Source organism: Gorilla gorilla, chromosome 16 (genome assembly GCF_029281585.2).
Source record: "Gorilla gorilla gorilla isolate KB3781 chromosome 16, NHGRI_mGorGor1-v2.1_pri, whole genome shotgun sequence".
Taxonomy (NCBI): Eukaryota; Metazoa; Chordata; class Mammalia; order Primates; family Hominidae; genus Gorilla; species Gorilla gorilla.
In genome coordinates this window covers 95,555,789-95,572,057 of record NC_073240.2, presented here as the reverse complement: position 1 = coordinate 95,572,057, position 16,269 = coordinate 95,555,789, and the positions used below count along the sequence as shown (strand labels likewise).

Here is a 16,269-nt window from a genome sequence, read left to right as displayed (position 1 = left end):
AATGTGCTCTCTCTCCTCTCCAGACCTTTGCCTATGTTTTGCTGTCTTCCTGGAAAGCTCTTCTTCCTGTCTGCTTGTTAATTACCACTATTCCTACAAGTCTCAGCTTAGACTGCTGTTCTTCAAGGAAGCCTCCTCTTCCATTCTAAGCCCAAACTGGTATCCATGATGCCAGGACCTGCAGCCCTCATTCCACCTACTGCCACTGCCTGCTTACTTGTAGTAGCCCGAGACTCATCAGTGCCCAAGGACAGCAGCCTTTTCTGTATCACTGTCCACTGAATCCTCAAGTACTGTGCCTTCTGCCCAGCATACAATGTGCTCTAGATTTGAAGATCTGAATACACTGAATGCACAAAAGAATGAATGTCAGCGCCGTAACAAAACTCATAAAGTCAAAAACTCCAAATTATAGTGTTTTTTCTTGAACTAACTAAATCTTTTGCAGCCTCTGTTTCTTCCCCTATGTAGGAAAGGAATTGAAATAAATGTATTTACTAGGTGCCTCTTAGATTTAAAATGCCATTGTTCTACTCACCTGAAGAAAACAGACTAAATTACTTTTTTTTCCCTTTCCTGCAAAAGGCATATATTAAAGCCACCCTCTCTAGCCCACAGGCAGTTCATGTGCTGATTTAGCATTGTTTCTGACCTCCCATTCTTGTCTTTCTGCATTAATCCCACGGCGTTTTAATGTTTTAATTCAACACATAATTTTACCATATCAGTCAGACAAACCTGCTCAAGTTTTACTTGCCATGATAGCTTTTAACCTCTTATTCATTACCATAATTCTATGTTTTATATTACAGACTGGTCAGCTTTTAACTCAAAGGCAAGGGGCAGAAAAGAGTGCTAGAGTTTTAAAAGCTGTAAATCTCAGAGGCTAAGGAAGCCAGGGAACAGGAGGAAAATGGTGAATGTGTCAAGCCTGGCTGTAAAAGCAGATCAACGACATGGGGTGCAATTTGTCCAGAGAAATACTCCAGCCCAGATTTTTCACTGCCTCAGAGCCGCTAATAAACTGGTAGAATGTCAGAGCCGCTTTATACAGCACCATCTGGGACTGAGGAGGGACTCTGAGGCAGGCTAGTCCAAATGGCCTTGTGGGTTCCCATTCTCAACCTTTCCAAACTAAATTAAGTCTAGAAAATTCTATAATGAGTTAATCTGTAGAATCCCCTTGAAATATAAAATATACTTTAAGAAATTGGTATGATTACTTTGAAATGGCTCAAAATGGAATAATCTATATTACTCTATATTCATACTCTTGACATTATGTTTAAAAGTTGGAGCCGGTTAAACTTAGCTTTATGTCTTACTCTTCCCTAAAAGCTCACTGTTTCTATCTAAGATCAGAGGCTTTTTTGCTTGTTTTGCCCATGAACAAACACTGGAGTCGGTAGGCAACACAGTTTCAGGCGATGATTGATCTTACCCAAGCACCTTCATCTCACCAACCCCAGTGTTTTTAGGAGTTACTTGTGGCTCAGGGGGAATCTGCAGGTAGGTGGACTATGGAAAAAGGGGAAGTCAGCAAGTTCCACATGACTCACGAGAGCCTGGAGGAGGGGCCTACGGGGCAGGTCCATGTTTTAACCATCACCAAGCTAACAACCTACCCATGCCAATGTAATTTCTCTACACATAAGCAACCACTACCCCAGCCTTATCATACATGGTTATAAAACTTCAGTATTGTTCAGGCTGACCTACACTGCCCAATCCTTCCATCAATGGATGCCCCTCCTTCCATGTCCTTGACGATGGTCACTGCCCACTCTTACCAAAAAATATCAAAAAATTCTATGCTGTTTTGGAGGAAAAAAATACATTGAATTTTACTAGTCATATCTTATTTTCTTAAATTGCATAATTTGAGTTGCCAAGGTGTGAGGACCTACAGTTTACATGCAGAAAAATCTCAAAATTAATAATAAGTAATACCTACCATCAGAGTGTGCAAGGGAATAAACAGTGTCAAGTAGATGTTGTTACTGTTAGCCATGATGACCCTGCCAGTTGGCGAGTGAGCCCATTATACAGATACAGAGCCAGACTCCACAGGGAATCACTGTCCAAGTCCCACAATTAGCAGACAGTGTGATTATCAGCAAGCTCAGGATGTGTGACCCCAGAGCTGATGTTCCTTCCCTCCCACTGAACTGCCTACACAGCTTCCCTGAAGAGAATTTCCCCAGAGAGTCCATCTAGATTTTTAACTGTAATGTTCAATTATGAATATCAAGGTTTTATCCAAAAACAAAGCATGAGACAGGCTTTGGAGAGGAGAGTTACGATACATTTGCACCAGTAGAGAGCCTCCTGATGCAAAAAGGTTTTTCCCAACAGTTGGAAAATAGCTAGGCCTTAGAATGAAGATCACAAATAAAAGCAAATGTGTTAAAAAAAAAAAAAAACTTGAAATATTTAAACAATAGCCAGGAAGAAGGAACCATAAGTAGCATGTCAGTGATGTACATATGCTAGCACAATCTTTCAGTCTGAGAAGCAGTCAATATTTTATCGTAGATTTCCCCCACCTGCAAGCTCGAGGCAGGGTAAAGCAGTAGCACCAGCTCCCAAGAGATACTTTTGTTATCTTTTGTACTACAGGAGAGGAAAAAGGAAAAGGATACCAAAAAAAAAAAAAATTCTTTAAAATTCATAAAGAGGAAGAACAGAATGACCACCAAGACAGGTATATGTCTCAGTTATAAACAGGAAATAGCTAAAATAATAAATGAACACCCAAATGACAAAACATGGATTACAAGAGACATCTTAAATTACTTTTTTTGTCTCTGCGAAGCAACCCAACACTCATTTGGAAGAGCGTTTCCTATTATGTGAAGGAAGCATGACAGCACAATGACTTGTGAAATGCAGGGGCATTATTCTTTGCACCTACTAAAACAACACGCTGGCCATTCATCACAGGAGGCCCCTTTTCCCACTGTTCAGATAACACTTTGGGACACAGAGTTCTCTGAATTTGCGTAATTAATCTTTGCTCTTTCGGCTAGCACAAAATTTCAAATCCTACTACCATCCGTATTGGCAGGGTCCTGGTATATCACAGCAGTGACAATGTCAGACACACTGAGAAGTACCTGAGCCTGAGCTATCTCAGTTACCCTGTATGTGTGGAGAAGTGAGAGACAAGGTCACAGAAGTCATCCGACAGGCCATGTCTGTAGAAGACTGGACCACAGGACCAGAGGAAGTGGGTTTTCTCCTAAATGCAAACCTGGCTGGGAGACGGCCAGGGAAGAAATGATTGCAATCTAACAGACAAGCATAGAATTGGGGATGTGCAGATGGTGCAAAGTAATGCAACCAGAGATGTGGAGGGTGAGGTGAGAGGTCTCAAGTGGGGGCAGTGCTGGTCCCCTAGGGGCGTTTGGACACGTGTGATGAAAAAAAGGGATGCTGTGTGTGCATGTGTGTGCACACATATGCTTGTGTGTTTTCCACACAATAATCAAGGAAAGTTACTGGTATCAGGCAGGTGAGAGCCAGGTTTGCTAAACATCCTGCAACATGCCAGACAGTCCCATGCAACAGGGTACCCATATTGAGAGACACCGGAGCAACATTCCACAGGTACTGAACTCCTCACGCATCTATCTCAGGATTCTGAGGTGGGATGAGGCAATGACAACAAGCAGTCAAACACTGTGCTAAGCATTTTACTGAGAAAAAGCCCTGCACAGGTATTGGGTTAGCTGGGTCTCAATCTGTTTATGCCTCTAAACACCTTACTGATGAAAAAAAATTTCACCTCCTTGGGCGTCTGCATTTCCTTGTCTGTAAAATGAAGGGGTTTTTACTAGAAAAGTGGTTTTCAATCTTTAGTTTTCAGCAACAAAACCCTTTCTTCAAATGGAATCCCAATACAGAGCACAGGCAAAAGCTGAGATGCTTTGGCCACAGAGGAGAGGTGCAAGGAGGCCCTCCCGTTCCTCAAGGGGTGACCTTAAGGCATCTCCCTGAACCCAAGATCCAGCTTCGAAAAAGACACCCCGTAGTGGTTGGGATCCCTTTCAACATCTGTGTTTAAATTTAAGATCTGCGTACAAATAATACGTATACAGAATGAACACAAGGCAAGTGATTTGATGGAGAAAACTACTTGGTATTTGAAAACACAAAATCCTGACTCTGGAGCTCATGACTAAGTCCAAGGCCAAGTAATGTGTAAATTTCTGAAGCTCCATTTCATCATCTATAGAATGAGCATGATACCAGTAACTCAAAGGGCTTTTCTGAAGCTCAGAGATGATCTCTGCTTCTGCCAGCATCTCCTTTTTGCTTACTGTACGCGGGTTACAGCACCTATGCTGCCTCATTTCATTGTATTTTTCACTACAACCCTAGGAAGAAGCAATAATATTGATATTATTGTTCATTACACATGTGAGTGTCTCAGTTGAGAGGGTCCAAAAGTAAAGAAATAAAATAAAATAGATTTGGCCTCAAACTCCATTCCTTGGTGTACTATAAAGTACATCAAGGACAGCGAAATGCTTCCATCATGGCAACACCTGGCCTTAGACCTTTACTAAATTATATAACATTTCGCTAGGTAGCAAAACCAAAATTATAGCGTATATTGGAAATTTATATAAAATGTTTTGAATAGTCTGAGATGGCAGCTTAACTTTATTTAGATAATTCCTTACACGCACTATTTTAATCAATACTGAATGCCATTTCCCAATTAAACAAACAAAAATGAAAAGCAAACTTTCCCCAAGTTAGGACTGGCCATCCAGCTCACTGATGGCACTCTGGGGTGGGGGATGCAAGGTAGTTCCCTCAGCCCTAACAGATAAAGATCACCTCTCAGAACCAGCCCCATGCAGAAACATGCTCCCGCCACTGGAAAGCAGAGGGGACTCACGTGCCCAGACGTTCCTCATGCTTTTTGTTGTCCTTTCCCCACACTTCAATGTCCAAAATGCCCATCCTGTCAGAGAAGTAGTGAAAGTCAAACTGTTCCTGCCACTGCGGATTTGCACTCTTACACAGTGTCTAGAAAACATGCAGTTATAATATTTATTTTCTTAAAATGTTATTCATTGCTATAGAAGCTACACATTAATTTCATCATTAAACTGCAGGGGGTCAAGATGATGGACCTCACCCCTTCTAAAGGTAACCTTCTTTTTTTAGAATGAAAGGGACCTGGTGGGTTCAAGAACTGGCAAAACATTACTACTATCTTAGCTGCCCCCCAGATGCAATAATTTATCCACCAAGTTACAAAGAGTACTGTTACCTCACAAGAAACCATAAATTATATATACACACACATACACAGTGGACATATATCAACAGACATCTTACAATTGTCTCTCTTATAGGACATCACACTAATTGCTTAATTGAACGCGAGTAACAGTTTTGTTGGCATATCCATTCAATGCTAGCTTACTAACTATATAAATTAACAGTTTAGGGTCTTAATTAATATCTGTCAGCTGCATTAAATGAGAAACCCACGACTTGTATATTGCTACCTATTTTTAAATCCAAAGCTAGTGAATCCAGTTACTAGGATTGGAGAAAGACTAGGAAATTCCACTGCAGCCAAACCTAAAAATTAACGAGAGTGACTTGAAAACTCCACAAGTGTTTCCGTGTTCTACAAAAGTGATTCAAACTGCTTCTACGTTTGGTTTATTGGCAGGATTTTCATTTTTGTTTCCTTTATATAGAGACTAAATATGTGAATACAAAGTGAGCAAGAATGTTGGTCCCAGAGTATTAGGCTCTAGGGGTGCAGTGTCAGGTATTAAATCCCCGTACCAACTATTCTTGCATTAGAAAAACATAGAGAACTCAGACCTCGGCTGTAGCCAATGCCATGTAAAATCATTTCAGCTGTTTTTCACATCAGGCTTAATATATTGGATCGCAGAATTTAGAAATCAGGGTGGAAAAAAAAAAAAAAAAAAAACAAGAAAAGCCCTGTTAGACCACAAATTAAATGCCGTATTCCCCAAGGGTGAATGTAGCAGATACTGAAATAATTCTACACTTCACCTTAGTCCAAATGGCTAAGTGTGCTTAGTGATGAATAATTTTTCCATAAATCCTTAGCCTGACCCTGGCAAGCTAAAGGAATCTTAGTAGAGAGATATGGTTATCCTGGATACCCTCACTGTGAGGCAAAGCCTGAAATTACCTGGTTAAAATAATTATCTGCATACTTCTGTCTTAAAACGCCCTCAATTTTCACATTTTTTATAAACTATTCTTCAACATGAGCTTCAAATTCTCTACTTTGTGCTAGAGTAAATGACATGTAATATTTGATTCTGTACTGAAAATTGTGCAGTGCGCACAACCTCTTGCCTCCCTAAATCGTTTTCCAACTTGTCTGTATCTGCTGCGTCCCCGATGCTAGAAATATCCTCGGTTATATTTTCAAAATCGTCCACTGATTTTTTTTTTCCTGTGTGGCTTTTGGCAAGTGATTTAAGTTTCAAGTACCCCAGAGCTCCTTCAATCCATAAAACATAGGAAATATTCCTGTCTGACAGTTATGTAAAACTAATTAATTATCATGCTTTAGGGACTATAGTTTTTGAAATAAAATCCACACCAAATTACTAAGATTAAAAATTAAATGGAATTTGGATCAGCAGAATAAGATGAATTATTTTTAAAGACAGTTAAAATGTCATTATGTTTGTTTAAAATAAATCACTTTTCATACTTTGGATAGTTTATTATTTTTAATCCCAGCAAAAAACAGCAGCACTAGATACTATTTTTGGCGTGAAGACTAGCAAGCAAGAGAAAGCAAATATTTTTAATTATCTCACATAATTTAACCCAAATATCACGTATTATGCTATTCTATTTTTGTAGCATTTTGAAAACTTTTACTTATCCTTTTCCCACATTCTATGAAACATAGTTTGCTTATTTTCAAATTGAAAATAAGTCACACATTCAAATCTATGACTTAATAAGGTTTCTCTAGCTCTGAGTTACTAAATTAAACTGTACTAAGCAATTAAAACAATACCCACATTAATTGACTGCATCTATACAATTATTTTGTTTTCTGCTCTTTAATATAGTTAGGAGGGCTGAACATAAATTACTTCTACTTTTGTAAAATTTAAAGTGGGAAACAATTTTTAATTTTTTTTTTATTTTAAAGATACTGTTCTCCTTATGGAAAAGATGGAACTTACCTTACTTTTATACCTCTGATCTCCCAGTTTTAACTGGACAAACATCTCTGTCATGCTTCCTCCTGAGACATTCTTCCCTTCCAACAAAGTTATACTTATAATCCCGTTCCAGAGTTGGTTCTTTTTCAAGGACTCAGAGAGCCGTAGGTTGCGTATCAAAGAGGACTAAAGCAAAAAATAAAGATGACATATAAACTTGCTTCTAATTCCTGAGAGTGACTTTGATGATCATAGGAATTCCAACTTTCAGTATTTAATTATAAAAAAAATTCCTCCCTGCCTGGGGAAAACTGTTATTTTCATTGGTTTTGCAAACCTGCTGTCACAGTTATGTGACTTCCTTCTCAAGCTTTGGAGTGGTAATAATATAGTGAAGGATGAGTATATGCAACACTTTGACTTGGCACTGGCCGGTACTCCCACCCAGATGCGCTCTTTGGTGGGACTCCTTCAACTGGGCCTTTAGCTATTTTAATAGTGTGAGAGGAAGAAAGACATTCTGGGCAACAGAGATATTATACCAGAACAAGGCATTGCTTTGCAAGGAAGCAAAATATCTCTGGGCATTCAGAAATAATGACTTTGAATTTATCCTTCACCTTTGAATCTGTCTCCACTTCTCTTTATTCCTTGGGGTACTACCAAAAGCCCTATACCATGTAAGATTCACTAGTCCAAATAGAGCCTCCAGTGGCCTAGCTGGCCAAATGAGCTTTGCAGACCTGGGGTGGGGGTGGGAGGGAAGGGGGCGTATAAAGCACATCTCACTGCACCTGGGACCCAGGAGGGGTTCAATAACTTAACTCTTATTTCCTTTGCTAAATTATATTACTCACACTCATACATACCTTGGAGGAAAAAGGCAAATGTCCTGTTATAAGTTGTAAATAGAGTAGTCACACTTCATTTTTTAATTTCCACTATGTAAATTTTCAAACATACACAAAGGTAAAGAGAAGAGTATAATAAATCTCCGTGTACTTAATTACCAGATTCACTGTCTGGCAAATCTTATTTTACCTATGCCTTCATTCCTTTCTGGTTGAAATATCTTAAAGCAAAATCCATATTTGTTTTTACATAACAATCCTGCTATGATCACACTCAATGGCGTTAACCATAAGTTGTCTAGCATATTAAATACACAGTGCATATTCACATTTCCCTGATGGTCTCAACCATGCCTTTTTATGGCTAGTTTGTCTGAGTCGGGATCCCCACATGATCCACACGCTGCATTTAGTTAGCAGAGTTCATTTACGTTGTCCGTTCAATAAGTGAAATAACACAAGCATAGGCTTCTTTATTGAAGGAGAAATAAATGGGCTGAAGAATGTAAATGGTGCTGAGCATCATCGTCGAGCAATGAATTTCTAACACTATATATTCATTCCTGTCATCGCTCGCTATATCTTCCAGATCATTTAGACACCAATTTGCTCGGACACCAGTTAGTCACAATTTATCACAACAAATGGTATGTCAGTATCATAGTCATTATAGCCCAGCTTACCTCATCGAACCCAGGCCACTCCACCACTCTTAATAAATGACGCAACAATGCCACACTAGGTATTTTGATCATTTATGACAATCTTAAACAAAATACATTCAAGAAAACACATATTCCCAAACTTCCTATCTGTATTACTCCATTATCACACTGCTATAAAGAACTGCCTGGTGGGTAATTTATAAAGGAAAGAGGTTTAATTGACTCAGTGCAGCGTGGCTGGGGAGGCCTCAGGAAACTTAATCACAGTGGAAGGTGAAGGGGAAGCAAGGCACCTTCTTCACAAGGCGGCAGGAAGGAGAAGTGCCGAGTGAAGTGGAAAGATCCCCTTATAAAGCCATCAGATCTCAAGAGAACTCATGAGAATCTATCATGAGAACACCATGGGGAAAACCACCCCCATAATTCAGTTACTTCCACCTGGTCTTTCCCTTGACAAGTGGGGATTATGGGGATTACAAGTCAAGATGAGATTTGGGTGGGGACACAAAGTCTAACCATATCAATATCCATATGACTTTTCTCTTAAAACACACAGACACGCACACACACATAGGTTCTGCAGGTGCTGAGATAGAACAGAAGGGGCAAATGAGGAAAGAATTTTAAAAAGAAAGAACTATCCTCTTCTCTGGTGAACATAAGTAATTCCTTCTTACTTCATATATATATATATATATATATATGGGAATATATGTATAGGAAGATTTTAACTATTTCATAAACCTTTATTATTGAATATGTTCCATCCGGAATAATATATGATCATTATTATTATTGTTATTATATATAAAAATAATATATTCCAGATATACTCAATAAAGGTTTATGAAACAGTTAAAATTAAGTGATTTTTGTATTGGTCATAAACACACACCATCACAATATATAAATAGATGTATCTGCATATATGCACATATATCTATAGATGTTTATATAGATATCGATATACTGAATACATTTTCTAGCTTATTAGGTACATGGGCTAAAAACTTCTACCTTTAAAACAAAAATGAGATTTTGATTCATATATCCTGCTGCAATTCCTCCTTTTGCTTTTTTTCTTCTTAAAGTTTGACTTGCCAACCAACAAGCTAAAGCATGACCTGTCCCACGGCCATGCTTCAAAGTTCCGACAGATATATTCCTCCCTAAACACTGCATCTATTTCAAAATCCTTTTTATAAAAAAGGGAGTAATGTCCACAAAGGATCAAAGGGCATCCTACAGTCTAGCAATTGCTTAAGAAAAATGGCAGCACTTCCATGAAATATGCCCTAAAATAATTTTGCGGCTTGGTATGTCCTAATTTCAAATTGGATGTTTATCTTGGAAAGGCTTCTATCTAACTTGTCCTTAAAACAGCTCCACTTAGCTCTATGAGCTCTGTGAAAATGGAATCCAAAGCTGGTTATTAAGGGGGCCTAGAGATCGGTTCCATATGGCGGAACAGCATGGGAGGGCAAGGCTGAGGACTGTATCAGGCGCAACTTGGCTGGAGCTCCTGATCTATCCACGGACACTCGTTGCATTACACCATAACATCTGGATTATTGCTTGTAATGTCCCTGGGAAATATCCACTTTCCATCAAAGCTTTTATCTATCTCAGTCGGACTTTGAACATTTTAGTATTTAACGCAGTCATGTTTGATCTGATGGACTTGCTCTCTGCTGTCCAGGATTTTTTCTACCCCCTCCTAAAGGGAGGGCAGGAGAAGTATTTATTGCAGAGTTCACAGATAGAAAAGAACACAAGACCTTTATTCTACTTATTACACCCCAAATATTTCTGCAAACCACTATAAGGTTATTTCTCAAATAAAGTTTCATCTGTGATCCACACATTCTGGAGGAGGTGTACTTTAAAGACGTCTCTTAATTACTTTAACATTTCTCTTCCATACTTGATAGGTTTGATGAGGCCTCAGACCAGGGAGTCTGGGGTTCAGGGTAGGGCCTGGGCCATCTAATGTGTGCTTTCTTGCAGAGCTGGGCTCGCAAAAGTCTTTTGTGCTCTTCAAACACCCCTTTTTTCCCTCACAATAAATCAGCTCATCTGCACTCACTCAGCTGAATAGCTTAGGTTTTCATGCCTGTGCCCGAACCTATACATGAAATTTGTCATCTTAATGCAGCCTGGAATGTGAAAGGAGAGAAGGAAATGACCCATCACAGGGGAAAGCCACCCCACCTGAACTGAAACAGACGCCAAGAGATAGTGAAAAGTTTCGGGGCCCTGACCCTCATTTCTCAGCAGACATAATGGATACAATACAGTACATCAGGGTTTTGTTATTTTTCCCCTTCCTCCCAAAGGATCAGACCTTTCGCTATTCCTACGTTGATTCATTCATCTGCTCTGTCTTTCTCAGCCCCCACCTCACCAAATCCCCACCCATTTTTCTAAAACAGAAAAGGTGACTTCCACTTAAGGCACACTGGCTAGTTATTAATAGTGAAAACAAGGTGTGCTGTGCCAGCTAGAAACATATTAACTTCTGTAAAAGAGCTTTGAAAACACTAATTTACTTCTCGTTCAAGACCATTCTGAGGCAGGAAGGGGAGAAACTTCGCGGTGGGACTACAATTATACCCAGCGGATTCAAACAGGTAGGGAATCCTCATAAGTTTCTGATCTAGGACTAGACTCTAAAACAGGGAATGTACTCTCATTGCTGGAATACATGAAATGGACTACAGTTTGGTGGCATGCATTATTTGATGTTTTGGGCCTGGGGACATGCTGGGGAGATAGTGATGTGAATTCCAGTATCCCTTTTCCTTGACATGGCTGCAGAGGAAACTGAGGAAAGATGGACAGGTCAGCTTGGTGCCTCTTATCTGTCCGAGGCCAGGTGGTGCCTCTTATCTGTCCCAGGCCAGGAAGAGTGGCAGAGAGGTCAGGAGGAAAGAAATCCTAAAAGGAGGGCATGAAGTCAGGAGCTGGAGCCACAGCCTACGGCCATCAAAAGCAAGATTACATTCAACTAGGTGGCACTCCAGAACTGACGATGCCAAGCAATACCCACGGGATAATTCTCCAAAATACTCTCTTGCATATAACACAATACCAATCAGCCAACCAACAAAGAGAGAAGTAAGAAAAGGCACTGACCAGAGCACACCTGCCAGGTGCCAAATAATGTACTGGTACTCCATACATAGTCTCAGAGACAGAAGGATAAACATATCAGTGTTCTCGTGGTGCCAATAAATCCCATTTTGACTCTCATTAATTGTTTTTCCTAAGTCATTATGGGAAAGTAAGTAGTCAATGGAAACAAATGCATTAAAAAAACCAACTTCGTAAGAAAAATGAGTAGTAAAGTCAGATTCCAACTATGTTGACCACTGCTTTGAAAACTAAAGAGAAAACATTGAGCCTATAAAATGTTTCACTGAAATATTCCTTTCAAGCTTTTTCAACATGTAAAACTACTGTTCCTTGTCAACAGCTTTTATTGCATGACATGAGAAGATCCATACATCCATGGAACAGGCTCCCAGGGAAAATTCTTCTCTGCAGCTCCTCTCTATCATCTGAAGAGGATACTGGACCCATAAATTCTCCTAGAACTACACAGAAATCCTTGCATGAGAATAAAAAGAAAACCTTTTAAATTTCCCACATGTAAAAGTCCACAGAAGTTGCAATTTATACTTGTAGATAAAAATGGTATCAGTTCCAGAGATATGAATAATCTGTGTACAAATCCATTAGCTATAAAAGCTTTGCATTAAATTTAATATTTTAAAATTATAAGATAAAATTGTCACTCAATTTTTGTACTTAAAAATAAAAATAGATTAAGAGAAGATTTCAAAAAATAAAGACTGCACATACTCAGTGACTCTCAGATTTTAGGACCAGTGAAATGCTTCTAATGCATTTCCTACTGTTTAAAAAAAAAAAAAATGAAGAGATGAAACAACACAACAACAAAGGCCATGTGATTCAACAAGATTTTCTTTTTGCCCTGACCTGTAGGAAGCTCAAGTTATATGTTGGGCTCATGTGCAATAGTATTAATCGTCTTGTACTTCTTGATTTACTTGTATAATCCTGCTACCCTTCACTTCTCTATTGTTCTATATTTCTTACTTAAAATACTTTATAAGCACCCCTACCCAGGGCTGGGAGTAGTGTGAAGCAGTGAGGTACACGGCTCATGCTCCAGGTTCTGCAAGTGCAGGGCTGGTGCATCAGCCTGGATGCCTTTTATTTTATTTTATTTTGAGACGGAGTCTTGCTCTGTCACTCAGGCCGGGGTGCAGTGATGTGATCTCGGCTCACTGCGACCTCTGCCTCGCAGGTTCAAGCAATTCTCCTGCCTCAGCCTCCCAAGTAGCTTGAACTACAGGAGTATTTTTTGTATTTTTAGTAGAGACAGGGTTTCACCATGTTGGTGAGGAGTGGTCTCGAACTCCTGACCTCAAGTGATCCACCTGACTCAGCCTCCCAAAGTGCTGGGATTACAGGCGTGAGCCACCGTGCCCAGCCCCGGATGCCCTTTTATGTTTTGCACCTAGAGCACCTCTCTTGCCTCACCTGAATCCCAGCCTACCTCCATCACCTTATGGTTAGGAGCCAGAGCCACGGCCTCCAAGGCCTGCCCTTCCTTACATCTCCTGCTTTTTCTCCTACAGTTCCCAGCATCCTTCTTTATACTCTAGTCCTTCCCAGGGCTTCTCAAACTTGAAGGTGCTTGACAGTCACCTGGAGGGCTTGTTCAAAGATGGCTGCACCTCATTTCCAGAGTTTCTGATTGAAGAAGTCTAAGATGGGAGCCAGGAAGTTGGATTTCTAACCATTACCAGCTGCGGCTGGTCCAGGGGACACACCGAAAAGCAAGCTGTTTAGAGCCCTACAATAAATAGTTTGGAGATCTTACCATATGCCACATTATTTTCTCCTGAAATGTTTCCATTCATTTCATCCTCTTTCTCAATTGATGAGATTCATTCCAGTCTTTTTTTTTTTTTTTTTTTTTTTTTGAGACAGAGTCCCGCTGTGTTCCCCAGGCTGCAGTGCAGTGCTGCGATCTCGGCTCACTGCAAGCTCCGCCTCCCAGGTTCACACCATTCTCCTGCCTCAGCCTCCAGAGTAGCTGGGACTACAGGCGCATGCCACCAAGCCCGGCTAATTTTTTGTATTTTTAGTAGAGACAGGGTTTCACCATGTTAACCAGGATGGTCTCGATCTCCTGACCTCGTGATCCGCCCGCCTCAGCCTCCAGTCTTTTTTTATCTGAGGGCTTTCCTGAGCCCAACACAGAGACCAGCGTCCAACCCACTCCACCCACCTGAAAGGCCAGGATAATGGTCTCACTGCACCCTTTGAATACCTCCGTCACTAATTCTCATTTCTCTTACCTGCTCATCAATTCTGATGACTGAGTCTAATTCACCCTGTATCCAAGGACAGGTTCTACCGCAAGTGTATGCGCTCAGTGAGAGGTTTTGGGGCAAACTGAGTCAAACATCACTGAGAGGAGAGATTTGATGAGATGTTAAGGAAGACAGTCCCTCTGTCCCTCTGGTGTGGAGTACATACAAGCTTTGAAAGTTCTGATAAATTGATAGCTTCACCTAAACAAGGCTACAGCTTCCAGGGAGGAGGAAAGCCTCTAGAAGTCATTCTGTCCAGGTTAATACTGACCTAGACTTCATAATAAGGCATCAGAAGCATCAGGGTTACGACATTCAGCAGTGGGTCAGTGCAGTGTGACATTTAGATTGATTGATTGATAGATGAAATAGAGATAGAAGACAGATAGAGACAGGTACATAAATTAGATAGATGAGCTAAATTAGATCATAGATGGAAAACAGACAAGCAGATAGAGGTAGGTGTACAATAAGCACATAGATAAATGTGGCTGTTTTGAGTATTCAGTTCTCCAATCCTTTGAGTTTAACCAAGAAAATAAAAAGGTAACAGGTGTTACTAGGAGTGGGCATTTGAATTCAGTGAAGAATGCATGAAAACAAAAAAACAGTACAACAAACAAAAAAAACTGTATTAATTTGGGAATAATTCCAGGTACAACACACTTCCTTTAAGTCCTCAAATGGACCATATTTCCTCCTGCAAGAGGGTTTTACTTGTACTACTTCCTGGGCCAACACAGAAATAAGACATGTGAGTTCAATTAGAGAAAGCGGTACAGTGAGAGAGGGCATTCACCTAGAAGATGACAGAAGTGGCATCTTTGAGTAGCTCCTTTTCAACCCAAAGATATATGACTACAGACAATCAAAAAACGTCTCCTGGTTCTCACCTGGGCTCTGGTCACGGAGCAGTTCATTTGAGAGAGAGAGGAAGACAGAGAGAGAGGAGAGAGAAAGGAGAGGAGAGAAATGGAGGGGAGGAAGGAGAGAGGGGAGGGGGAGAGGGGAGGGGGAGAGGGGAGGCGGAGGGGGGGGGAGGGGGAGGGGGGAGGGGAGGGGGTGGGGGAGAGGGGGAGAGTGGGAAGGGGGAGAGGAGGAGGGGGAGATGGGGAGGGGGAGAGGAGGAGGGGGAGATGGGGAAGGGGAGTGAGGAGGGGGAGATGGGGAAGGGGAGTGGGGAGGGGGAGAGGAGGAGGGGGAGATGGGGAGGGGGAGAGGAGGAGGGGGAGATGGGGAGGGGGAGATGGGGAGGGGGAGATGGGGAAGGGGAGATGGGAAGGGGAGTGGGGGAGGAGAGTGGGGGAGGAGAGTGGGGGAGGGGAAGGGGAGAAGGGAGGGGGAGAGGGGGAGAAGGGAAGGGGGAAAGGGAGGGGGAAGGGGGGAGAGGGGAGAGGGGATGGGGAGGAGGACGGAGAGGGAGGGGAATGGGGGAGAGGGGAGAGGGGATGGGGAGGAGGACGGAGAGGGAGGGGAATGGGGGAGAGGGGATGGGGGATGCGGATGGAGAGGGAGACGGGATGGGGGATGGCGATGGAGAGGGAGAGGGAAGAGGGGGAGGGGGATGGGGAGGGGGGAAGGGGATAGGGGGAAGGGGAGAGGGGGAAGAGGGAAAGGGGGAAGGGGAGAGGGGGAAGAGGGAAAGGGGGAAGGGGAGAGGGGGAAGAGGGAAAGGGGGAAGGGGAGGGGGAGGGGGTAAAGGGGAGAGAGGGAGAGGGGAGCGGGGATGGGGGAGGGGGATGGAGAATGAGGGGGATGAGGAGGAGGGGGAAGAGGGGGAGGGGAAGGGGAGAGGGGGAGGGGAAGGGGAGAGGGGGAGGGGAAGGGGAGAGGGGGAGGGGAAGGGGAGAGGGGAAAGGGGAGAGGGAGGGGGGAGTGAGCAAAGGGGGAGAGAGGGAGGGGGAGAGGGGAAGGGGGAAGGGGAGACGGAACAGGGAAGGGGAAAGGGGAAAGGGAAGAGGGGGATGGAAGGTGATGGGATGGAGAGGCAGTGGGAAGAGGGGGAGGGGGAAGAGGGAGAGGGGGAGGGGGGAGAGGTGGATGGAGAGGGAGAGAGGGGAGGGTGATGGAGAGGGGGTGATGGAGAGGGGGTGATGGAGAGGGAGAGAGGAGAGGGAGAGAGGGGAGGAAGATGGAGAGGGGGAGGAAG

The 16,269-nt window shown here is 42.2% G+C and overlaps 1 protein-coding gene across 6 annotated transcripts in view; it reads right to left on the bottom strand.

Annotated features, from left to right (window-relative positions):
• The window catches only part of MCTP2 (multiple C2 and transmembrane domain containing 2), a 262,809-nt gene that overhangs the window by 129,788 nt on the left and 116,752 nt on the right, over nucleotides 1-16,269 (bottom strand). For all 6 annotated transcript variants that reach the window (XM_055364239.2, XM_063698858.1, XM_055364238.2 and 3 more), the window contains exons 9-10: nucleotides 7,218-7,382; nucleotides 4,910-5,040 (exon numbers count right to left, since the gene is read on the bottom strand). In XM_055364239.2, the coding sequence (XP_055220214.2) occupies nucleotides 4,910-5,040; nucleotides 7,218-7,382 (296 nt within the window). The remainder of the gene's footprint in view (nucleotides 1-4,909; nucleotides 5,041-7,217; nucleotides 7,383-16,269) is intronic.